Here is a 21,982-nt window from a genome sequence, read left to right on the forward strand (position 1 = left end):
CTATAAGTCCCCAATAACCCATCTAATCTCCTGAGCCTTACTAGGAGTGATCCCTGAGCAAAGATTCAGGAGTAAGTAAAAAAAAAAAATCACACACAATCAAGCTACCTCCTCAGGGGCAGAGTCTAAAACCATCCCATCTCAATTGTGGTGCCTCCTTAGGGGACCAGGTCCTAAAAGATGAGCTCTATATCTTCTGCTGCCCATGAGTCTGGCTGGGTCACCTATTTCTCCTGAGTTATTATCACATCTCAGCAATGGTGTCTTGCACTTCTGGACACTATGCAGAAACACTAAAAGTTTGAGTTTGAAATCTAAGTGGAACAGGAATTTGTGCTTGACCTTGGCTACTTATTTTCACAGGAAACAAGGGGAGCATGGGCCAGAAAGGAGACATGGGACAAACTGGAATCCAGGGGAGTAAAGGTGACTTAGGAAAGCCAGGTGTTCCAGGTAAGAGGTTAAGTTTAGTAGCTTATTTGTTGATATCTTATTTCTGGAAAGCTAAGCTAAGGGTAAAATAACCACTACAAAAATGCTTCTTCATTTTAGGTATTCCTGGAATTCAAGGAATCAAAGGAGATCAAGGTAGCAACTGTGGGAATCTGGGCATGATTTCAACCCAACTGTCCCTGGGCAAGTTCAAGGCTAGCACTGTGTCCACTATCTTTATTTTACAGTAGTAGTAGTAGTAGTAGTAGTAGTAGTAGTAGTAGTAGTAGTAGTAGAAGTAGTAGTAGTTGTAGTAGTTGTAGTAGGAAGAGGAAGAAGAGGAGGAGAAGGTTAAAGAAGAGGAAGAAGAAGAAGAGGAGAAGAAGGAAGAGAATGAGGAGGAGGAAGAAGAGGTGGAGGAGGAGGAAGAAAAGGAGATCAGGGCATCTGGATTTCTTACTGCCTGGCCCCTTCTGAGTGCAACAGAAAGTCTGATTTATTGAGATTACTCTTGAAGGTGTTATTCCAACCTGCAATGAGGACTATTATACACTAAGACTATCCACTATTCCCAAGCTTCAACAGTGAATGAAACAAATTGATTCACTGCTGAGTTTGGGTTAGTGCGTGTGTGTGCATGTGTGTATGTGTTTGTAGAAGAGAGATAAATAAACAGACAGGCAGAAACAGAGAGAGAGAGAGAGAGAGAGAGAGAGAGAGAGAGAGAGAGAGAGAGAGAAAGTTAAACCTCTCAGGAATAAGGTGCTAGAAGGCTAGTGCCCAATGTGTGAATGTGGGGTGTAGGGGAGAGGCACATCTTTCCTGCCTACCACTTCATCTTTGTCATTATGATTAAATTTTTAGGGGAACCTGGACCCAGAGGTCTTCCAGGTCCTCCAGGAGCAATGGGACCCCAGGGTGCCAAGGGAGAGACTGGCCGCATTGGCCTTACGGGACAAAGAGGTGAGCAGACTCCTCCATCCTATGAGGGTGGGGACTGATGTTTGAAGGGTTGCCTGGCCCTTTCCTCATGCCTCTATTAAATCTCTTTTCCAGGACCTCAAGGGACTCCCGGGCTACCAGGAGTAATAGGATTGAAAGGAAGCAAGGGAGACCCAGGTAATGGGGGTTTGGAGGGTGGCAGGATGACTGAAAATTAGGAAACCATGGGAAAAGGTCACATCTCCTGGTTCTTGCTTTAAGGCTCCCCAATGAGAGAAGTGAAGTCCACTCCCAAGCCCTGGAGTCTTCAGACTTTTGTTCTTAAAAGAACTCTTACTAAATCTCTATTATGAAAGAGGAGCAGGGACCTATCCTCCAAGCCTCAGCAGAAGTAAGCTCTGAGTATTGTTGGATGAAACCCTAAAACAAACAAACAAAACAAAAGAAACTTTTTCTTGCATATTTGCCCAGGGAGTTCAGAATTGAGAGGTGGCTCACAGTAATGGACCTTACAGAAAATAAGTTTATAACATTATGTCAGTTTAGTTCAATTATCAACAGTCAGGCAGATGGTGTTCAAGAAGCCGATGTGCTGATGTAGTGCAGGTCACCAGCTTTAGACAAGTCTAGTGGACACTGTGCACTATTAGGATAATTTATGGGGGTCACTAGGCTAGAACAGACATGGAGCAGGACAGGGAAAGTCTGCACCACTGTGTGGAGTTCTGGGTCTCCATAATGGATCATGCCTGCATAGGCCATCACGTTAGTGCAGGAGACAGACAGACAGACAGATCAAATGTTGCCAGGCCTGGTCAAGTATACTCTGATATGGGTTTGGCCACAGAAATTGACCACCTAGCCATTGGGGAGATTGGTACAGACCAGAATAGTGGTACAGTATGAGAGTGATTATTGCAGTATACCATAGTTCCCATCTCTACCAGGGAACAGTTGTTGTAGACCTGTGGTCTACCAGTGGGTGAAGACCAGTAGTCTTCAACTGCGGGGCTATGGACTGGCTCCCATTCTTCCATGTGTAAAGGTAAACACCAATGATCTGCCACTTTGGTTATAATGAGTTTGTGATCAAGCCTGCAGGTATAAAAAGGCTGAAGAACTTATTGGTGTAGATCACCTGAGTTCTTGACTCTCATGACCACACTCTACTATACCACTACCCATTCCTGTCAATTTTTACTGAGTATGTGGTCAACTTCTTTCTATAAATGGAATTTTCATTTACTTTCTATAAATGTAACTGTTAATACTTCAGAATACTGGTGGTACCAGTGTAAAGAGGTGCAGGGGTCAGATAAGTGTTAGAGGTTGTATGATATTGCACTGAGGCTGGAAGGATGGTGGTTGATCACTTCAGAAAGGTGGGCATGTCTAGAGCATGGAGGAGTGAGGGATGTAAGAAACTGGTATCTGTGAATGTTCAAGTGTTCTGGCCAGGGGACTGGGGCTGCCACATGACTCTTGGTCTTTGCTTTTGGGGTATTTCATGCAGGTTGTGAGACCTGTGATCACCTGCGATCCAGGCAGCGCTCATTCTTGTTGCTTGCTTGTGTAACATGGGAGCTGGTTTCTTTTTATCATGGGCTTGTGGCAAGTGTAAGGGGAGGGGAAGGATATTACACCTGGTGCTTATGGACATTTCTATAGACCACTTGCTGACTGGCGTGCTCCATCTGGGTATGGTTGTCATATATCTCATTGATTAGCTATTTTCTCACTTCCTTCTGCCTTGTTCTGGATATTGGGGTGCCTTATGTTAGGAGACGAGTCTCTTCTATTCCTGAGTTCAGTGCTTGACTTCAAGAAAATGAGGACTTTCTTCCCTTTCGTATATAAAGATAGTCTTACCAGTACACTCACAGGTCACCTATTGCCTGACTAAGGGTTCTTGAATAAACAAGAAGATTGGAGATTGTGAAAGATAGTTCATTGGTTAGGGCATGTTTAGTCTGCACCCAACTCGGGTTCAATTTACAGTACAACAGGGTCCCTGAGCATTGCCAGATATAACCCTGGAGACCACCAGAACCTTCAGAATGCCTAGATTATGCCTGGCCCAGGCAGGACACAGCATGACTGGGTCTTTTTTGTTTGTTTTATTTTGCGGCCACACTCAGCAGGGATCAGGGGTTACTCCTGACTCTGCATTCAGATATCACTCCTGGTAGGCTTGGGGGACCATATGAAATGCCTGGGGATTGAACCTGGGTCAACCACATGTAAGACAAACATCCTACCACTATGTTATTGTGTTGACTAACACAGCCCTGCATTGGGCTGGATGGTGATGGGATGTATGGAGGGGCCTTTCTCCTCCAGCTCGGACCACAGGTCTGCAACCCCCTTCAGCTGGTGGGTCTGCAGGTTCAGGATAGCTGCAGGGAGAAAATTCATAGGCAGTCAGGTTTTAGGAGACATCAACTTTATTCAGGGCCCTGGCCAACAGGTGTGGCTACTATCATAATGCTGGATTCATAATCAGCCCTGCAATCAACCTCTTTCAGCCATCTCTCCTCCTGCTGCTTCTTCTTCCATCCCTCTTGCTGAGTCTCCCTCAATCCATCCCCCAAAACCCTCTTCTGCCTTTTGTTTGCAAACCTTTTGTTACTTACCAAAGACCCCTCCCAGAAATGGGCAGATCTTACTAGCAGGTAAGGTTACACAGGAAGAATGGGGGATAGGGGAACACTATTGCTCTGGTCCCTGGGACTTTACATTAAACACACAACTCTATTGTGTGTTGCCAGATGTCACATACTGAGAATCACTGGTGGGAACCTTAGGCTTCCTAAAAACTAATTGGGAGGCAATTGCCCCTAAAAAGGAGTGGGGGCCAAGTATGTCTAACCACAGAGTGTGTTGTGCTCACTTCTCAGTTTACTAGCCTGTCCCTAAGTCTCCCAGTTAAGGAGGAGAATTTTGCTTCGTGCTCTGCTTCCTCTTTTGCACCAGAGCAGCTTCTGAAAACCACGAACCTGATAGAAGATCTCTTAAATACACACACACACACACACACACACACACACACACACACACACACACACTCTTTTGCTGAGGGTGAAATGGTCCCAGTGAGTAGAAGAAATGCTAGCATGGCCCTGAGTTTGATCCCTGACACTGTGTTCAGCAACATTCCTACCCCAGCACCACTGGGTTTGACCTCTATGAAAAAAATATGTTCAAAGGAACAGAAAGAAAAAGCTATAAATCTGGAAATATAGAGAATTAAGAGCTTGCCTTACATGTTCGTGACCTCTAGTTTGATCCCTGGTGCCACCTTTGGTCCCCTGAGACCCAGAAGTGGCTCCAGATCACAGAGCCAGGAATAAGCCTGAATACTGCCTTGTGTGTATCCTCAAAGTTAAACACACACAAATAAATAAATTACATTGTAGTTGTGTTGCATTATAACATGCTAGTTTTAGTGTGCCTCTGGCATCAGGGTCTTTCTGAACCACCATACATTTGCCACTATTAATCCCACCTTATCTTTCCTGTTTTTGTTTTTGTTTTTTTTTTTAATATTTCCACACCCATTTTTCTTTTGCTTCTGACAACTACTGACTTGGTTCTATAATTTAAAATTACTCTTCTTAGTGCTACTTAACAATCATTCAACCAAAGTCAGGCAACCAAAAAATGATACTTCCAAAGTTGGCTAACCTGAAGATTAGAATCTTTTTTTTTTTTCTTTTCGGTTTTTGGTTTTTGGGCCACACCCGGTGGTGCTCAGGGGTTATTCCAGGCTGTCGGCTCAGAAATAGCTCCTAGCAGGCACGGGGGACCATATGGGACACTGGGATTTGAACCAACCACCTTTGGTCCTGGATCGGCTGCTTGCAAGGCAAACGCCTCTGTGCTATCTCTCCGGGCCCTGAAGTTTAGAATCTTAACCATTATTCTGTCACGGGGTCTTGCTCTTAGGGCTCCCTGAAAGAGCCACATTATTCATCTAAACCTCAGTTTTTAGTGTGTACAAAACTTTCTCTTTACCTTCCAGTCCTAGAAGAATCTGAGAAGCAGACCCCAGAAGATTCTATTATTCTTGGAACTGTAAAGCCTCACGCCCTATTGTGGCTGTTATTTATCTAAGATTCAATCCCTGGTTTAGCAGAGTGACCATCTGCCTAAAGGTTGGGATTTGTGAGCAGGTGGCCACTATGCTCAGTCCATTCTTGAGTTTTTGTCTCTTTGCTGAACAACATTATGATGGACTCTCTCTGTCTATCAGACCAAGTGGTTAAATACATAGCAGGCCAATTTTAAGGCTTATTCATTTATTCCAAATGCCCAGAAATATAAGGTAAATTGCAATTTTTCTCACCCTCTTCCTCTGTTCATTATTGTTGTTTTAGTGATGGGGGCTCCACATACTTTTTGTTGTGGTGCCTGACCACTTGATTGTGGTGCTTAGAAGGGGTCACTGTGCTTACCATACATCTAATGGCATAATATTTGTGATCATGGTGATCTTTCTTTTCCACTTGTGCTTACACATTCCTGTTATTGCAGAATAATAATAATATGTTATTAGCATACTTTTATGCCACATGCAGGTGGTTCTGCGGGTAGAAATCACAGTCTCATGTTTGCCAGGTGGGTGCTTTTCACTACTGTGCTTTTCTCCAGGTTCCAAATTACATTCTCAGTCCTGCATGTTGTGATCATTGTAACTGGTATAAAATGGCTTAGACTTTCCATACAAATATAAATATTTGCTCCAATTAAGTAGCTTGTGGTCAACAGGGACATCTCAAAGAGAATTCCCAAAGGATCCTATTCTAGCTAATAGTATCGGGTTTATGCATCATCCTGAAGTCATAAGTTAATGAACTTCAGAATGGATAAGACTTCTGAAGTGACAGGAATCAGGATAGGTGGAAGCCAACCTTCATCATAGAAGATAATTCATAGTTGTTAATGTCAGGATGTTGGTATTCCCCAAACTAGAAGAATTGTGGTATTGGTCTATTTTGATTATATCAAGTCAGTTTATCAAATTTCTACTTTTCTCATTTTTGTAAATAAAATCATTAATCTCTCAAGAGAACATTTAGTTGGGGTCAGAGAGATAGTTGAGAGGATAGGACCATATGCCTTGTATGTGGCTGGCTCAAGTTCAATCTCTGGCACCACATATGGTCCCCTGAGCACTGCCAGGCATAATTTGTAAGTCAACAATAAGCCCTGAACACTGTTTGTTGTGGGGGGAAAAAGAAAAATAAAAGAAAGAGATGTTCTCTAGTACTTTGGATCAAAAAAAAATTACAATGCATTGGCTTGACCTAGGTGAAAACTAGATTTTATTATTTTGTATCAATTATGTAAAGTCAAAGGCCTGGGAGATGGATCAAGAGGCTGGAGGAGATTCTTTGGGCTTCATGTATTATAACCACATCACATAGTCTCCCTAAGTAATGTCAGGGAAGATCCCTGAACACAGAGTCAGGAATAGGTCCCAAGCACTGACCATGTGTGGCTTCAAACCAACAGCAATCACAATAGCAACAGTAAAAACAAGGAAAGAGTTTTTTTAATGATGCCTCTTTGCCAGGTCCTCTGCTTGGGATTTTCCTCCCATAAATTCCAATTACTTAACACACAGATAAATATCATTATCTGTACCTTACAAGCCAAGAAGGCAAAAGGTAAACCTGTCCCTCCAAGCCTCCCAGTTACCATTCATTAAATTGGAGAATTTATTGTGATTCTAAAAAACCATTGTGTAGTATAACATAGAGTATCTGGCAAGACAAAATAGAATTGCCCTCACCCCAATCCAACCATCATCCCCACAGTAAGCAGGTAAATCCTGGCTCACTTGCCTAATGTGCCTGTGGTCAGGGATGGTCACTAATTGGATTCCAACCCATCCCAGAGAAATGTTTCATCTTGTCAAGAGAGTGGATCAAAGATGGCAAAAAGAAACCTCTTCCATTTGCAGGGAAGTTAAACTGAACAGTTCCCTCAGTCATTACCACTCAGCAGAAATTTTTCTAACAATTTCCTACACTATAGCAAAGCAGAATTATAGCCAAACTCTAAATTTTCCATTTTCCAACCTTTAATCTTTAAAATAAGTATAAAATCATTTGCTTGTGCAAAAAAATTTACAAAATAAGAAACCCCCTGAAAAGTAAAAATTCTCCAACAAAACAGTTTATTTTAACTCTAAGTTCCTTAGTCATTTTGAAAAATAGTTTGTCTGGAACTGAGGATGATTGGCATCAACTTATAATCATGGCATTTCTTTTTTGCCACCTCCTGAAATGATTTTAGAAGCAACCCAAATTTAACTTAAAAAAACCAATCTGATAAGAAATTCTGCACTCAACATTATTCATGCCTAAAAATACAACAAGATTCTGAGTTTTTTATGTCCTTTTATTTTCCTTTTGAGGCAAGACCAAAGTAAAAGCAACTTCAAGCCCATTTTCTCATCTGTAGTTAGAGGTTTGACTTAAAAATAAGCAACAAATAATCCATTATAAAAATTGAGCCCTCAAACGTGAGTGTTATTTTTCAGTTAATTCCATTTCCTGTATTTGAGTACTGAGACAAACCCAATAAATTATTGAAATCTACTAAATTATATTACTAAATTTTTACTTGTAAAATGTCTCCTCATTTTCCTCCAAGATAAAATCTTCTTATAGCTATCTTAGAAGTTTACTCAGACCCCAAATTTTGGATTTCCCAAATTTGCCACACAGCTTAGCTTGCCTAAACTGTGATGATTAAACTAAATTTTCTAGGACACAATTAGTCTTAAAATAGGATGGAATTCAAGAATGAAAATTTCTGTATTAAATCAGAGTCAGGGGTCCTCCTCAACTTGGCTTTGCTTCTTTCTCAATAGTTGACAGAAAATAGATTCTGGGGCATTGAATCTCTCAGTCTCTCCCTTTGTAGACTAGAAATCTGGAAGTCCAGGACCCTCCGAATTTACAGATGAATTAAATAGGCTTTTTACTGGGAGCAAGAATACTCTTGGCATTCAGGTAAAGATGAAAGAAGAGGAAAGCCTGTGCTTTCTACCAAAGCCCCTTTCTTTTCTTTCTTTCTTGGTTTTTATTTATATTTTTAAATGAAGGCACTGCAATTTCATAACTTGTTTTGGTTAATTTCAGGTATATAATGTCCCAGCACTAATCCCACCAGTGTGGAATTGTTAACTTTCCTCCACCAGTGTTTCCAGGTTCCCTCCCACCTCCAAACTACCTCCTCAACAGGCGTATTTTTAAGTATGGTTATTGTAGTTTGGGTTTCCTGTTTACAGTACTGTTGGCTCTGTGATCAGATATATGCATATACCACATTTCTACACCACTGATGTGCCCCTGACTCCCTGCTCCTATTATTTCCCATCCTTCTCACTTATAAATCAAGGGAGACCTTGATTATTCTTGGCCCTTCTTGGTCAAGGGTGTTCTACATATTACCCACTTCAATTCCTTGCATTCCCTCATCCTATTGTACTATATACCACAGATAAATGAGATGATCGTGTGTGTATCCTTCTTTTTCTGAAATGCTCCACTTAGCATTATATCTTTCAGTCCCATCCAAGTTGCAGAAAATTGCATAATTTCATCTCTTCTTGCAGTTGCATATTATTCCATTGTGTGCACCACATTTTCATACTTCACTCCTCTGTTGTTTGATACCTAGGTTGATTGTATAATCTAGCTATTGTGCTAAGTGCTGCAATGAATAAATATGTACATATATCCTTTTGAATTAATGCTAAATTCCTTTCTTGAGAGAGGATTATTTCTCAGATTAAGCACCTTGTATATTAATACTCCATGTCCTCTCAGGTTAAGTAATATCTATGGAGACCAAGTTTACCTTATCATGTTGTTTTCAAATATATATTTGTGAATTTACTCTTCAGCTATTCCTTCTTTCCCCTGATCTAATGGAGGAGGCATTCTTTATCTATGCAGAAGTAATTACTTGTTTCTCTATCAAATGGTCAGACCACAGCATCTCTAGTGAGCTTCATCTTTGACCCCAGTGTGGCTTGGAGACAACTCTTACAACACTCAGTTCTGATTTCCTCCCTCAAAAGAGGGCCATTTTAATGATACTATCCATAGCAATTTTATCAAAGGGCATACACACATGTGACACACATCAAAGGGCACTTTGTAAAGTCTTTCAGGTCCTGGGAGAACACCAGTGTTAGATGTGGAAGGGCCTGGGAATTTGTCTGAGACAGAGACAGCTGCAAGATGGACTCCTAGCTCTTCCAGGAGAATGCAGGAGATGAGTTCAGGATGGAGCTACTTAAAATGTATTTCACAGACTAATAGCAGCAGTGTTGTCTGAGACATTGTTAGAGATGCAGAGCCTCAGAGACCTATTTCAAATCCACTGGATGTAGAGAGTGGTTTCTAACCATTCCTATGCAGTCATCACAGTGCACGTTCAATTAATTCTGACAACTCAGGGAAAGGAAGGGATGGGATGGAGGATGGTGTGCTAGGAGAAGTTTTGAAAGCAAGCAAACAGCCCAAGTATAAGTCCAGAAAGGTTGGCATATGGTTGCGGGGAGGGAGGCACAGGGCTATAGGTTCCAGTGAGAGATTACAGCTAAGTAGCACCCCCCCCCACTTCACTACTCAAGGAGCCCTGGATAAAACATATAACATCTCTCTGAGTTACTGCTGCGAGATGATATAAGACAGAGTCTATAAACTCCCTGCCACAGTTTGGGCAGCAGTACATGCTGAGACCTCAGGAGGTGGGGTCCATGGACTGAGTGAATAGAAGGGCTTCTGATGGTTTTTGTCTCTATAGGGTGTTTGTTGTTCAGGGCTCTGAAGATAATTGGAAAAGGGAACCTCCTTGAGATAGGGGGGTTAATTAGGGAAGATTTTGGGATACAGATCTCTGGATCTTGTTTCTGGGGACAAGGATAAAAGTTCCTCATTAGAACAACCTGGAGGTTGTAGCCATAATACAATGGGAAGGATGTTTGTCTTGCAAGCACCCCAGCCTAGTTTTGATCTTTGACTTCTCATATGGTCCCCTGTGACCCCAGGAGTAATTCCTGAGGGCTAGGACTGTGGCCCAAAACAAACAAAAGAATGTCCTTGAGCCCAAAAACCAGAAGAGTCCAGAGTAGAGTATAGATGGAAAGTGTACTGTTTGATTTGCTTTTGGGGGTGATGCTTAAGTGACCATTTGTGTTGCTAGGGATCAAAATCAGTGTCAGATGCCTGCAAGATAAAAGTTTTAACCTCTGTACTACTGATCAGACCCTGGTCTATTCTATTTAATAATGGCTGGAGGCATGTTTTTTGGCATCTCTTCTCATCTCTTATACATGTAATTTAGGTACAAGGATACAAAGAGGACATCACTGTCCTTGGGCTGAGTCATTGCAGCAAATAGCCATCACTCCCAGGGCCCCAGAGGAGACAGTCCCTTGTCCCTCAGGAGATCCAGACACATATACGCATGTCCTTGGGAGGCCAGTAACACTGTATATTGAGAACTTGTCAGGCTCAGGCTCAATACTTGACCCAGATGACATCACTTTGGTCTCACTACTGTCTTCTAAGATAGCCACAATCAGAGAAAGAAAGAGGCTGAAGGAGGGTAGTTCCTGCTCAGAGTCACAGGGAATTAATTGACAGACTGTTTGACTAGATACCAAAGATTCATGCATGGGCCAAGATTCTCAGTCAGTGACACCTTGGGAAGTTTTACAGGCTCAATCTGCATTCTCTGTGGAACCAAAGGGGGAAGGGTCAAGCCTACACAGAGCAGTGAAATGGGGTCTGTGCCTTGTCTCATGTTTCACCTTCACAGTAACTTCAGTGCTAGGGAGAATCTCTCTACACCTCAACGCCACCCCCATTCAAAAGTGGGGTGCTGTGCTAGCTAGTGGCAGCTCAGACAAAGACTCCTTAGCAGCTTTCAGGCCCCTTGTCATACCTCCCTGAGCAGCACCCAGGCCTGTCATTTGGAAGGTACCTTGAGTCAAGTCCTCCCTCACTCATTATCCTAAGAAGGGCCTGAAACAGACCCAGGCCCTGAGTCTGTCCTCCACCACCCACACCCTGTAGATGCTCATAGATAGGAAAGACAGAGACTGAATGTTGAGGAAGAAGTTCCTCAGGTTGGATCTGCCCCTAGGTAATTGGCATTGAAGGGAGCTCTGGCAAATATCCAGGGGCCAGGTCTTAGGCTGCTGTCTTGCAAAGAATGGGTCTCCCAACAAGAGCAAGGTAACTGTGGGAGATTCTTCTTCCTTTGGATAAGTCAGAATTCGCACTTCAAGTGGTGAGAACGTTAGAAGAAAAAGCAGCCCATTGTGACAACCTTGAACCAGCAGCACAGGACCAAGAGGGGTTTCAGGGAGGCCAGTGAACCAAAGGGTGAAATATGGCTGAAGGAAGGAATGAGGAGAGAGAGAGGAACGGGAGAGAGAGGAAGGAAGGGGAGTCTTTCATGTCAGTGAAATTATGTCTGCATAATTGCAGAGTTTTTTTTTTTCATTTTCTCAACCTAAAACTCTTTAGCTACATGGGCCCTCAAAGAAATAAACCAAAAAATTTTATGAAATATCAACTATAGGTGATGATTCTCAAAACAATTGGTAAACCCCCCTTTTAGGCTCCATCACAATATTTTGTAAAGATAAAGAATTCTTTTCAAGAAAGCATGCAATTATTTTTTTTGTAAAATGCAACAGGTAAGAAAAGGATTGATTGGATTCAGACTGTGAGGCAGTTTCTTGACTAGGAAGTGAGTTGGGGTCTGTCTGCTTAATTGGGGTATCTTTGCCAATGCATTTCTCTTTTGCCTTAATGCCCATGTCCCCATTTATCTGCAGCCTGTCTCCTTTTACAGTCCTCTAAAGAGGCTATAAACGATCAAAGAGAACCAATGTATCTTTCCATCTGCATTAATCAGACAAAAGGAAGAGGTTGTCTAAGATTAAAAGTGTCTAATATCTAAGTTTTATTATCTTCTCCCCCTTTTTCTGTATTCTGGTCTTAGGGCTTCAAGGACAGAAAGGAACAAAAGGAGAAGCAGGAGTTCCAGGTAAACAGTTTTATTTCTTATAAGGGTGCCTGAAAAGCAGAAGCCATGGAGAGAGGGTCTGGCTGACATTGAAGGCACAGCTGTGACCTCTCACTATGGGAAGCCCCTGGAATATCCCCTTCGAGCAAAAACATCAGGGTTCTGACACTTAAACCCAGACCAGAACTCAGTTTCCTGAGGGGTGGATATCAGTAGATGCTAAAAGTGGCAAAAGGTAAAAAATGTCACAAGGGGCAGTCAGTTGGTGACTTCTAGCTGAGCAGTGGCCTGGAATAGGTGCTGCCTATCCTGCCCAGTCCCCAGACTGACTGCGCAACCTCTCTCTGTGTCAGCTTGTCTGCTCTGGTCATACCCCATATTCCTCTTGATTCTTCAAGGTTGTCTTCAGGTGAAGACTTCTCTCTAGTCTGTCTTTATCTTTATCATTCTGATTGACCAAGTTCTTGGTTACTGAGGTAGGCTATTCCTACATTCTTCTTCCAGAGCATTTCTAGTCCTCTCTAGACCCACCCTAGGAGTGCTAAAGTAAACCTCCAGAGACATCTAAAAATTATTTTTGGATCCCTGTAAATTATAGCTACAAAATTATTTATGATTAAGTTTAGGTGTACAATGTTCCAGGGGCTAGAGAGATAGCACAGTGGGTAAGGGTGCTTGTATCTAGTTGAACTGGATTCTATGCATGGCACCCTATAATGGTCTCCTGTGCCCACTAGGAGTAATTCTTGAGCACAAAGTCAGGAGTAATCCCTGAGTATTATCAGGTATGGCCCCAAACCAACAAAAAACAATGCTCCAATATCAGTCTTTTCACCTGTATCCACAGTTTCTCTCCTGCCCTTGGGTCTGCCTCTATGTCAGGAGTTTTTTATTTCCCTTTTCCTTTCTCTTTTAGACATTGTTGTTTTCAATATTATTACTATTAGGGTATCAATTATCATAATTTTTCCTCTTCAGCACAGTTGGCAGTTATTGTTGGGGGTGACCACTTCCCACTATCATTGTTATAGTTGTCCCTTTTCTGAACTACCCATCCTCTACACACCCTATACTGCCGGCCAGTTATCTTGATCTTTGTTTTCATTGTTCAGACATTTCTTAAAAGAGTTTTTTTTTTTATGCAATCCACACGTAGGTTTATTCTTTTTCCAAGATCCTGGGGTGTCACCACAAGCCGGGAATTCAGTCTGCAGTGAGAACCCGAAAATCCAAATTTACAAACATTTAAGGAATTCATATGATAATGAGCATACAGGTCAAAGCATTTCATAGGTTTATACAGAGGACACAGAGCACAAGATTGTAGCAGGAGAGCGAGGAAAGGGCTTCGGTGCCTTACAGGGCACAAGGGGCTCTGGATTCCCCCTCCCCTCCTCTAGCCTCGGGTCCATGACATCACAGTACCCCAAATGCCTCATGATGTCACAGTACCTGCCAACTGCCCGAGTCCCCCATTGCTCCAAGGTTCTGTCCAGGGCAAGCAGCCTTTCTGACACTGAAAAAATAGAGATAGAGATGGAGGTGGAGGATATGGAAGTGGAGGAGATGGGGGTAGAGGAAATGGAGGTTGAGGAGATGGGGGTAGAGGAAATGGAAGCGGAGGAGATGGGGATAAAGATGGACGAAGTAGAGAAAATGGAGGTGGGGTAGATGAAGGAAATGAATATGGAAGATATGGAGGAGATGAAGGCAATGGAGGAGATGGAGGCGATGGAGGCGGAAGTGAATGAGGAGATGGTGATGGAAGAGATAAGTAAGATAGTTTTCTATACATTAGGACAATTATGAGTATAAAAAGGAAATTTTTCCATAGGTTTATTAGTGAAATGCTTTATTTGCTTTTGGTTGTTGTTGTTTTGGAGTCACACTCAACAATACTTAGAGGTCACTCCTAGCTCTGTACTCAGGATTCACTGACAGTGGAATTTGGAGAAAGAAAAGGATTCAAACCTAGGTCATATACATGCAGAGCCCTATCTGCTTAATATCTCTCCAGTACCTATTAGTGTAATATTTTGAAGAGAATAAAGAACTGAAGTACAGGCAGATCTGTGGAAATTTTTCTAAATAAAATATTTCTTTTTTTTTCAAATAGTAATAATATTTTATTTTTTGTTGTTTACTTTTTTTATTTAAACACCTTAATTACATACATGATTGTTTTTGGGTTTCAGTCATGTAAAGAACACCACCCATCACCAGTGCAACATTCCCATCACCAATGTCCCAAGTCTCCCTCCTCCCCACCCGACTCCCCGCCTGTACTCTAAACAGGCTCTCCATTTCCCTCATACATTCTCATTATAAGGAAAGTTCAAAATGTAGTTATTTCTCTAACTAAACTCATCACTCTTTGTGGTGAGCTTCCTGTGGTGAGCTGGAACTTCCAGCTCTTTTCTCTTTTGTGTCTGAAAATTATTATTGCAAGAATGTCTTTCATTTTTCTTAAAACACATAGATGAGTGAGACCATTCTGCGTTTCTCTCTCTCTCTCTCTGACTTATTTCACTCAGCATAATAGATTCCGTGTACATCCATGTATAGGAAAATTTCATGACTTCATCTCTCCTGACAGCTGCATAATATTCCATTGTGTATATGTACCACAGTTTCTTTAGCCATTCATCTGTTGAAGGGTATCTTGGTTGTTTCCAGAGTCTTGCTATGGTAAATAGTGCTGCAATGAATATAGGTGTAAGGAAGGGGTTTTTGTACTGTATTTTTGTGTTCCTAGGGTATATTCCTAGGAGTGGTATAGCTGGATCATATGGGAGCTCGATTTCAAGTTTTTGGAGGAATCTCCATATCGCTTTCCATAAAGGTTGAACTAGATGGCATTCCCACCAGCAGTGGATAAGAGTTCCTTTCTCTCCACATCCCCGCCAACACTGTTTATTCTCATTCTTTGTGATGTGTGCCATTCTCTGTGGTGTGAGGTGGTATCTCATCGTTGTTTTGATTTGCATCTCCCTGATGATTAGTTATGTGGAGCACTTTTTCATGTGCTTTTGGTTAAAAGAGTTTTTTTTGGGTGGAAGAATTAGTATGATGAGTAAAGAGCTTGCCATGCATATGGTCTACCCAAGTTCAATCTCAGAACCCTATATGGTTTCCTGAACCTCACCAGTTGTGATTGCTAAGCTCAAAAGCAGGAAGAAGTCCTGAGCACTGCTGGGTGTAAGAAAGAAAAGACAAGACAAGACAAGAAAAGAAAAGAGAGAAAGAAAGAAAGAAAGAAAGAAAGAAAGAAAGAAAGAAAGAAAGAAAGAAAGAAAGAAAGAAAGAAAGAAAGAAAGAAAGAAAGAAAGAAAGAAAGAAAGAAAGAAAGAAAGAAAGAAAGAAAGAAAAGAAAGAAAAGAAAGAAAGAAAAAGAAAGGAAGGAAGAAAGAAAGAAAGAAAGAAAGAAAGAAAGAAAGAAAGAAAGAAAGAAAGAAAGAAAGAAAGAAAGAAAGAAAGAAAGAAAGAAAGAAAGAAAAAGAAAGAAAGAGAAAGAAAGGAGGGAGGGAGGAAGGAAGGAAGGAAGGAAAGAAGAGAGGGAGGGAGGGAGAGAGGGAAGGAAAGGAAGGAAGGAAGGGAGGAAAGGAAGGAAGAAAGGAAGGGAGGGAGGAAAGGAAGGAAGGAAAGAAGGAAGGAAGGAAGGAAGGAAGGAAGGAAGGAAGGAAGGAAGGAAGGAAGGAAGGTAGGAAGGAAGGAAGGAAGGAAGGAAGGAAGGAAGGAAGGAAGGAAGGAAGGAAGGAGCCTTATGAATTGCATAACCTCTTTCTATTTTTTGGTCTGTTTTAGGCCATACCTGGCAGTGGTCAGGAATTTCTCCTGGCTCTGTGTTCAGCCATCACTCCTGGCAGGCTTATGGGGCCATATGAGATGCTGGTGGTCAAACCCAGGTCAGCTTCAGGCAAAGTAAATGCCCTGCCAGCTATGTTATTGCTCAGGTTCCCTCTTTTTTCATTTTAAATTACAGAAGGAAAAAGTAAAGTGTAGAAATAGTCTAGCAATTTCACCCAAATTAAGTGAAATATCTGCACAAGTACACAATCAAGTGGCAACCAACAGCATCCATAATTCCATTAGTCATGTTCACCATGTTCTTAGCCTTGACATAGGACTCAGGAGTCTATAGTGGAGCCCACCATGCCCCCATTTCTGCCTGAATCAGAGCAGCAAACTGAACGAACATTCAAAGAGTGCATTCACAGGAGGAAATTATGATTGTAAGAAGCAACTTCTTCCTAGAACACCAAGACTGTCAGTTTCCTCACTTCTTTTCTCTCCAGGGTCCCAGGGTACAAAAGGAGAAAAGGGAACTGCAGGTTTGGCAGGACCCAAGGGTGATCCTGGACCAGCTGGCCAAAAGGGAGAATCAGGGACAAAAGGTAAGGCTAGTGTGTCTGTGTTTGCCAGATAGGTCCTGTTGTAAGGGCATTGGGAGTTTTCAGAAGCTGGAGGAAGAGGGCAGTTAATCCCACAGACATGTTCTGTTCTGACATAGTCCTGGGCACTGAGCACAGTGAAATGAAGGCCCAGTCATAGCATTCAAGGGGGCAGACATATGAGCAGGAACTGTGGACATTATATCCTGGCTACTTACTCCATGTCTCCCTCGCCTAACCAGAGTCCACCCTGCTGTGGTTTAGGCCATTCTCTTGTTGTTCATGAAACATCCAGAGTTCGTGATGCCAAATATCTCCCATACCTGGAAAATCTGCAGTGGGGTTGGATGGGGAATGTACTCTTGGCTTTTTTTTTTTTCAATCCTGTGATTTTTGTCTTCACAATAGAAGAATGGGGAGAAAAATGTCAAATGGTATAATTGTTCTTTCTATTCTCTGCAATCTGTGCCCTTCAATCCTACACTTGAAAATTGTGTTATATAGTAGGAGCAGAGACCTTGGGGTCTCAGAGAAATTCCTTAAATTTAAATTATTTTAATATCTTTATTTAAACATCTTGATTACAAATATGAGTGTAGTTGGGTTTAAGTCATGTAAAGAACATACCCCTTCACCAGTGCAACATTCCCATCACCAATGACTCACTCTTCAAATAAGTCTGTTCATCGCAGATGATCATCGCTCAAGTTTTCTTTTCTATTCTTTCTATTCATCCTTATTCCTTCCTTCCTTCTATCCTTCTGCCCTTTTTTCCTTTCCCTCTCCCTACATCCTTCTTTCATTTCCTTTCATACTTCCTTCTTTCCACTTTTTCCTGTCTTTCTTCCTTTCTCTCCCTCTTTTCTTCCCTTTTTTCTCCTTCCCTCCTCTTTTCCTCCTTTTCTTTTTACCTCTCTGCCTCTTTTCTTCCTTATTCCTTTATTTCCCACCACCTTTCTTTCCATTCTTTTTTATTTTCCTCCACAACACAAGGTAAGACACAGTCAGATCATTTGCAAGGCCAATCCAATGGCACCTATCCTGATGGAATCATGATCATAGGCCAGTGCCAAGTTGTACCCAGCACTGGTGACTTCTTGTCACACAGGTATCCTTTCTTAACTATAGAACTTCCCTAAATATAAAGGCAGAGCCTGCCTTCAGTATACAAGCTCTTGGTTCTTCCTCAGCTCAACCTCATGTGTTTCCTCACCAGCTCAAACCTTTGCAAATGTCAGGATCATTGGCTCTGGCACTCGGGGCAGAGCTGAAGTCTTGTATAATGATGCCTGGGGAACTATTTGTGATGATGATTGGGACAACAGTGATGCCACAGTCTTCTGCCGCATGCTGGGCTACTCCTCAGGAACTGCTATTGTCAATTTTGGAGGTGGTACGTGAGTCCTCTTCATAGAGTGGGGTTGATGTGGCTTTCTCTCCCTAATGGGCTGCTCGTGTCTGCTGCTTGCAAGTGACTTAGTTTACTAAGTCCAGGATAGGTTTCAAACAATTGAAGTTTCTGTAGCTCAGGAAAGAATCTGAGAGAAGTCTCTTTAGTAGACTCACAAGACAGGCACAATGTACTCTAAATTATGGCAGCAAATGCTTGGCTATGGGTTAGTTGATTGAACTTGGCTCGTATCTGAGGCCAGACCCCTGTGGGTGTTTATGAGAGGTAGCTCTTGAAAGAAAGGACTGCTACTAGAAAAACAGAAAAGATGCAAGGCAGACCAATGGGATGTTCAGTTCCACCTCAGAAGACTGGAGGTCTGGGATGACCAATTTTTGATTATCTTTAAAGAGAAGTATAGAAGGAAAAGAAAATTAGATCAAGGGATGTTTTTTTTTTTTTTTTTTTTGGTTTTGCGGCTCAGAAATAGCTCCTAGCTTGGGGGACCATATGGGACGCCAGAAGATGAAACCATGATCAGTCCTAGGCTAACATGGGAAAGTCAGACGCCTTACCGCTTGTGCCACCACTCCACCCCCTAGATCAGGGATTTTATAAAGCCATCTTTCTGGAAAGATCTCTTGAAGAACTAGAGATTGTGTCTATATCTGTCAGCTGAAGGTTAAAACTTTCATCAAAACTTGAACTAAGACCATTTATTTGATCATAAAACTGACCCAATGGGGGAAAATGAAGTTACTTAAGTTGCTTCTATCCCTCAAATGCTCTCAGCTTTTACTCCATCCTTACTTTTAATTAATAACTGAATATTACTGGAGTGTGGGCCACACCCTGCTGTGCTCATTGGGCTATCCTGGCTCCATGCTCAGGAGAGACCCCTGCAATGCTCAGGGGATAATGTGTGGTGCTGGGTCTATGAGATGTAAGGCAATTGCCTTATCCCCATGTATGTATGAGCTCTCCAATCCTATATCCCTGCTTTAGTATTCAATCCAGTTGGGTAGTAAAATTCCTTTAAAATATATGTCGGTGTAGATTGGGTTTCTATGAATTATTGCCCAGTAGTGAAAAGGTTGGTCATGAAGTAGTCCAGTTGTTATGTTCTGAGAAATTCACTCACAGTGAGGTTTATTAAAAGGAAGAGCATTGGGCCGAGAGATAGCATGGAGGTAGGGTGTTTGCCTTGCATGCAGAAGGACTGTGATTCAAATCCCGGCATCCTATATGGTTCTCTGAGCCTGCCAGGAGTGATTTCTGAGCCTACAGCCAGGAGTAACCCCTGAGCGCTGCCGGGAGTGACCCAAAATCCAAAAAAAAAAATCCCCCAAAAAATAAAAATAAAAAAGGAAGGGCATTTGAGGAAGGCACAAGCCTTCAGAGCTGGCCAATAGCTTGGCTAAACTGTCTTCTGTGGTGAATTAACAGGGAAGAGATGACTGCTGGGATTTCCCTGGGAGACTTCAAATTGTGCATAGATTAAGTATTAAATACTTGGAGGAGATTGTTGTCAAAGGGTAGAAAGCAGAACAGAATCATTATAAAGAGCAGACCAGCTGTCAGCACTGGGGCTGATGAGAAGCCAACGCATCTGGCATCTTCCCCATAAGGACTTTCCAGGAAACAAAAGTAATGTGGTCTTGCCCCAGTCCTACACCTTTTTCCTCCCTCCTTCCCTCCATGCCTTCTCTCTCTAGGCACTGGGCAGATCTGGCTGGATAATGTAGCCTGTAGAGGCACTGAGAGCAGCCTGTGGGACTGCAAGAAGAGTGAGTGGGGCACTCATAACTGCCAGCACAGCGAGGACGCTGGAGTAAATTGCAACTGACTCTCAGCAGCTTTCCAGTTTCTGTGGCTGTGGACACTCTGCTCACCCCTGAGATGCCAGTGCTGAGTGAGGTGCCCTGGCTGAACCTCGAAGTCTGGTCACTAATAAAGCTATATACTGCACAGCTGTGCTACTGGCTGGGGCTGAACCCTTGAATTTGCTTCTCCCATTTCTTATTGCTATGTCCCACCAACACTTCATGGGTCGTCCCAGACACAGGCACACAGAGACAGCTATGATCAACCGAGTCAGAAAGAGAGGCATGGCCCCAGGGATCCCAAAACATCACATAAAAGACTGCCCACCTAGAATCAGTGTGAGTGACACTCTAAGCTGCAGCCCTCCACAGATCCTCGCTCTCTGGAATTCTCCCATTAAGCTCACTCAACAGGTTGATGTGCAGCTGGCACCTGGCACCAAGATGCATAAGAAATAGAAATTGAGGGGGCCGGAGAGATAGCACAGTGGTAGGGTGTTCGCCTTGCATGAGGCCAACCTGGGCGGGGCATGGGTTCAATTCCTGGCATCCCATATGTTCTCTCAAGCCTGCTAGGAATGATTTCTGACAGGTGTGTCTTTCCCCACCCCCCCACCCCCCTAAAAAAGGAATTGAGCTCTACACCAAATTTCTCAGCTAGGAAAGATGCTTTCTCTTAATGTAAATCTAGTCCTCTGTCTTTTATATTTTATAAAGTTAACTTTACAAACAACACAAGGCTTAGTTTTATCAGGTGTATATAAAGGTTCAAATCTGCCAGTTTTAACATCTCTGGGAGCAGACTACAAACTACAAACACCCGGCTCGGTTGACAGGCACCCAATTCACCACTTTCCCCTTCCCAGGCTCCGATCTCAGGATCTCTCCTCCCTCTTTCTCTGTGTCTTCCCTCCTCTCTTCTCATCTTCCTTCCCCACCTACCTATTTGGCAAAACCAGTTCCCTTGATGACTTTCTTAGTGCTCTCTTGTCTGTTTTTCCAGCTTCGATTTATTTCCTCTCCTCTCTCCTGTGCACCCCTTTGTGGCTACAGTGAAATGACCCACACAGAACACAAGTGTATGACATAATTCTTATTTTTTAAGTGGGTAGAAGGATTCAACAGAGGCTGTCCTGTGGCATATTGGCTCCAATTTACCACCGTCATATCCGGGTCCTACAGTGACTTTCCAGAAATTCTCATGAGAAGCTAGGCCTGTTGCTTATCCCTCTTTCCCTTGGAATTCCAGCCACATCCTGAATACAGACTGGGGCTACGGGGCAGAGGAAGAATGAGCATGTGTTTTGAGGGTGCAGCTCTCTAAGCTGAGCACCCCCTACCTATCCCCATTGTTTGGCTTTCTGTGGACACATTTGCATTAGTGAGCCCTGCTTAATGAGGAGGACTGGCCCACACATGACTATGTTGCCCAGCTCTTTTTTGGGGGGGAGGGGCACACTCAGCAGCGCTCAGGGGTTACTCCTGGCTCTATGCTCAGAAATCCCCCTGGCAGGCTAGGGGGACCATATGGGATGCCGGGATTCGAACCACTGTCCTTGTGCATGCAAGGCAAACGCGCTATCTCTATGCTATCTCTCCGGCCCCTGTTGCCCAGCTCTTATGGAAAGAGAGAGTGCTCAAAATTTAGGGATCATCCATGCTGTATGTAGGCCATGAAGAGAAAGGCAGTGGCAGGCAACTGAAGGGAGGCAGTAGGTTGCCAGGAAGACATTATACCGTATAATAAGCTATAAAGAGCATGGAGGCATGCTGAGGGCAGTGACCCAGTATACAAAATTAATCATTCAGAAGAGAAGGTGAACCAGAAGAAGCTGAATTCATAGGAAGACCCAAGAGCAAGGGACTGAGCACTTAGTGGGAGCAGGAACTGAATCTCTATAGCAGAAGCAGGAAGGTAAAAATATGAGTAAAGATGCAGCAGT

The 21,982-nt window shown here is 42.7% G+C and overlaps 1 protein-coding gene across 1 annotated transcript in view; it reads left to right on the forward strand.

Annotated features, from left to right (window-relative positions):
• Positions 1 to 20,123, forward strand: part of MARCO (macrophage receptor with collagenous structure) — a 38,886-nt gene extending 18,763 nt beyond the window's left edge. The window contains exons 6-13 of the mRNA XM_049773151.1: positions 364 to 453; positions 553 to 588; positions 1,297 to 1,395; positions 1,489 to 1,551; positions 12,412 to 12,456; positions 16,731 to 16,829; positions 18,043 to 18,219; positions 19,932 to 20,123. Of these exons, the coding sequence (XP_049629108.1) occupies positions 364 to 453; positions 553 to 588; positions 1,297 to 1,395; positions 1,489 to 1,551; positions 12,412 to 12,456; positions 16,731 to 16,829; positions 18,043 to 18,219; positions 19,932 to 20,062 (740 nt within the window). The 3' untranslated portion in view covers positions 20,063 to 20,123. The remainder of the gene's footprint in view (positions 1 to 363; positions 454 to 552; positions 589 to 1,296; positions 1,396 to 1,488; positions 1,552 to 12,411; positions 12,457 to 16,730; positions 16,830 to 18,042; positions 18,220 to 19,931) is intronic.
• Positions 20,124 to 21,982: the final 1,859 nt, after the last annotated feature.

This window comes from Suncus etruscus, chromosome 5, assembly GCF_024139225.1.
Source record: "Suncus etruscus isolate mSunEtr1 chromosome 5, mSunEtr1.pri.cur, whole genome shotgun sequence".
Classification (NCBI taxonomy): Eukaryota; Metazoa; Chordata; class Mammalia; order Eulipotyphla; family Soricidae; genus Suncus; species Suncus etruscus.